Genomic DNA, 3,367 nt, shown 5'->3' on the forward strand with positions numbered 1-3,367 from the left:
TGGAATATATGAGATGTATTGGTTCAGCAAATATAAGTCATCAATCATTAAATTTTTAATTTTATTATTATTATTATTTTTTGGTAACTTATTGTATTGTTATTAAATTTCATCAATTTCAGAAGTTTTCTTCAGAGTTTTTTGATTGAATTATATATAGTATCTCGAAAATGGTAAATTTGAATTAACAATGAATATTTTTTAGTAAGTTCCTTATTGTATATTGTGATTTATTGGAATCACAGTAAAGTTTCATAAATTTGAGAAGCAATTTCCAAACTATAGGTACCACCCAAACAAGACCAATGTTCATCAATAATCCAACGAGGAAACAATTGCAAGAGTTCATGGATTAGACGTGTGTGAAAGATGATTAAGTTTTCGTGTTCTTCTGCACGGGCTCTTCTCCTTATCCTTTCGGGTTTGTCTTTCATTTGCATTATTACATACCAAATGTGACACATCAACTATAATTAAAAAGAAATTACAAAATTCTTTCTCATATTTTCAGTTGCATTTGTAGCAGTTGAAGTGGATGCACTGAAAAGATGCAGAACAATACTATATACTAATGGGTTTGATCTTGTAACTTGCAAAAAGAATTGCCTTCTATCTTATCTGGGAATGTAGTGTGCACTTTTGCTGGCACTTTTGGCTCATATAATTTTTCCTTCCTTTACAATGGCAGTGATTGAATAACTACACACGTATCATGCCATTGAAGCATCTTAAATAAAATTATTTCTAGACAATTACTCTCAAAAGATTATGTATTCGATGTCAAGACTAACCCTAATCTGATTTATCTCATGTTTGGTAGGTTACTGGTAGAACTTGAGGGCCCTATAATGGAAAACACTCGTCCTAATATTGCTAGAGTCCAACATGTAAAGAAATCATCCTCAGATCAACTGCTGAGACTGATATGGGTTCTGAATCAAATCACAAATTCTCAGCTAAAAACAAGTTTAAGACGGGCAAAATGTGCAAAAATAACCATGCCTCTTAAGAGTAATGTTAATGCTCCTTCGGCGCTACATCATACTATGGTCTCTTACAACTGTCACAGCACTCAACTCTTCTATCTAGTAATGTCAATAGGAAAAATTTTGAAAAGTAGAGACTTGGAACAGAATGATGAGGGAATAAGAATGTGAAAACAAATCCACAAGAGTTCATATAAATTTCTCCAACCGTCTATTATTGGAAAATGTTGATTTAGAAGCATTTTCTGTGAACGATCGAAGGGCCCTGCTCGTCATAGTCTGCTCTTGCTATACACATCTGCAGTCACATAAACAATATAAGTCTCTCGTCAAAAATTATTGAGGTTTATACTCAAACAGGCAATGGGTAGACTGTAATGAAGTATACCTGCTGGAATGTGCTTAGAGAGGCCAAACTAGAACCTCCAATCCATACACTGTACTTCCTCTCTGGTGGAGCCACCACATTAATCTTCATGCTACTTGGAGCTAGTGAAGTAATCTCCTTGCTCATCCTGTCAGTAATGCCAGTGAACATTGTGGAGCCCCCACTGAGAAAAATGTTGCCATACAAATCCTTCCTAATATCGCCGTCGCACTTCATGATAGAATTATACGTGGTTTCATGTATTCCTGCAGCTTCCATTCCAATCATTGATGGCTGGAACAAGACCTCTGGGCAGCGGAATCGCTCGGCACCAATAGTGATCACCTGTCCATCAGGCAGTTCATAGTTTTTCTCCACAGACGAGCTGGTCTTTGCTGTTTCTAGCTCTTGTTCATAGTCAAGAGCAATGTAACAGAGCTTCTCTTTTATATCCCTTACAATTTCACGCTCGGCGGTTGTGTTGAAAGAGTAGCCCTGCTCTGACAGTATCTTCATGAGGTTATTTGTGAGATCCCTCCCAGCCAAATCCAGACGGAGGATTGCATGGGGGAGTGCATAACCTTCATATATGGGGACTGTATGGCTGACACCATCCCCAGAGTCGAGAACAATTCCTGGAAATAACAAAAGTAAAGCTCATATTTCTGCAAATAGAGAAAATTTAGCAGATTTACGATGCATCAACCTAAGCTTAATCCGGTGGTTTCTGAGGCATTAAACTAATCAGAAGCTGATGGTATATAGCATGCAAGTGGTTCAAAATATTATAGCAGCCTCAGTTATTCTATTTATAATAAATGGTGTGCAAATATCAATGTGTTTCCTGTTTGTCTTCTTAGTTTACAGTTGAGAGGAAAACAGAATTTATAAATGGATTTATCCCTGGGAATCAGTATAATACAGTGCCTATAACCAAAATAATGCAATATCTGCTCGTATGCATGAAAATGTATTTTAAGTAATATTTTAAATGCAATTATTTTCCTAAGGGGGAAGAAGTGTATTTAGTTTGATAGACTAAACTAAGCAACTTTATGCGCTTTCTTTGATGCTGAGAACACTCCACGTGTCTATTACGTCAATGATCTAGTTAACGAACAATTTTATATTAGTGTTCAAAAGAGAAAAAATATAAAATTGAACTTACCAGTTGTACAACCACTGGCATAAAGGGAAAGAACAGCCTGAATGGCAACATACATGGCAGGAGTATTGAAGGTCTCAAACATGATTTGAGTCATTTTTTCACGATTGGCCTTGGGGTTAAGTGGAGCTTCTGTCAAGAGAATTGGATGCTCTTCTGGAGCCACACGAAGTTCATTATAGAAGGTGTGATGCCAAATCTTCTCCATATCATCCCAATTGCTGACAATTCCATGCTCAATTGGATACCTGAGAGTCAAAAAACCCCTCTTGGATTGAGCCTCATCACCAACATAGGCATCTTTTTGGCCCGTGCCAACCATTACACTAGTGTAACGAGGGCGCCCCACAATGCTCGGGAAAACAGCCCTTGGAGCATCATCTCCAGCAAACCCAGCCTGATAATTATAAGATAATGATCATGAATCAATGCATAACTCTCTCATCTCATCTTACGAAGGATACATATTAGAAGTGCGGGAGTAATAAAGAATTTGATGTCAGATGGTTACCTTGACCATTCCTGTTCCATAGTCACATACAAGAGGTCGAATATACTCAGCTTCTGCCATCTTTTGATGCACTGTGAAGAAAAATAATTTTCAATTTTATGCAGAGAAGAGCTATTTTATGGGTTAGAGATCCATAAATCTAATTATGATCAGATCTTGAACGGCCAAAACTTAACTTTTCCACCACCAATAATATTGGATTTTGTTTTAGATCTCACTATTAGTTGAATTGTCCACATACATCCATCCTTAATGGTCATGCCGGAAAATATAATCAATTTAGCATGGTGAGAAACAGAATTAAACAAATGACTAGTCTCTGGTAAAATAAGAAGGTT

The 3,367-nt window shown here is 36.8% G+C and overlaps 1 protein-coding gene across 1 annotated transcript; it reads right to left on the reverse strand.

Annotated features, from left to right (window-relative positions):
- Nucleotides 1-1,178: 1,178 nt before the first annotated feature.
- On the reverse strand, nucleotides 1,179-3,089 carry LOC111388086 (actin-66-like). Its single transcript, XM_023012749.1, has 4 exons — nucleotides 3,030-3,089; nucleotides 2,522-2,915; nucleotides 1,375-1,988; nucleotides 1,179-1,284 (listed from the first exon to the last, which is right to left on the reverse strand). Exons 1-4 carry the CDS (start codon nucleotides 3,087-3,089, stop codon nucleotides 1,219-1,221), a joined length of 1,134 nt encoding a protein of 377 aa, XP_022868517.1. The 3' UTR covers nucleotides 1,179-1,218.
- Between the last annotated feature and the right edge of the window lie 278 nt (nucleotides 3,090-3,367).

The sequence above is a fragment of the Olea europaea genome, unplaced genomic scaffold, assembly GCF_002742605.1.
Source record: "Olea europaea var. sylvestris unplaced genomic scaffold, O_europaea_v1 scaffold453, whole genome shotgun sequence".
NCBI classification, from domain to species: Eukaryota; Viridiplantae; Streptophyta; class Magnoliopsida; order Lamiales; family Oleaceae; genus Olea; species Olea europaea.

Bases quoted from the DNA above. Each gene is read 5' to 3' on its own strand.
- LOC111388086 (XM_023012749.1), bottom strand. From the start codon at position 3,089: ATGGCAGAAGCTGAGTATATTCGACCTCTTGTATGTGACTATGGAACA. The intron at 2,916-3,029 runs GTAACCATCTGA...TATAATTATCAG, and splicing joins ATGGAACAGGAATGGTCAAG to GCTGGGTTTGCTGGAGATGA. The intron at 1,285-1,374 runs GTATACTTCATT...ATGTGACTGCAG, and splicing joins CTCTAAGCACATTCCAGCAG to ATGTGTATAGCAAGAGCAGA.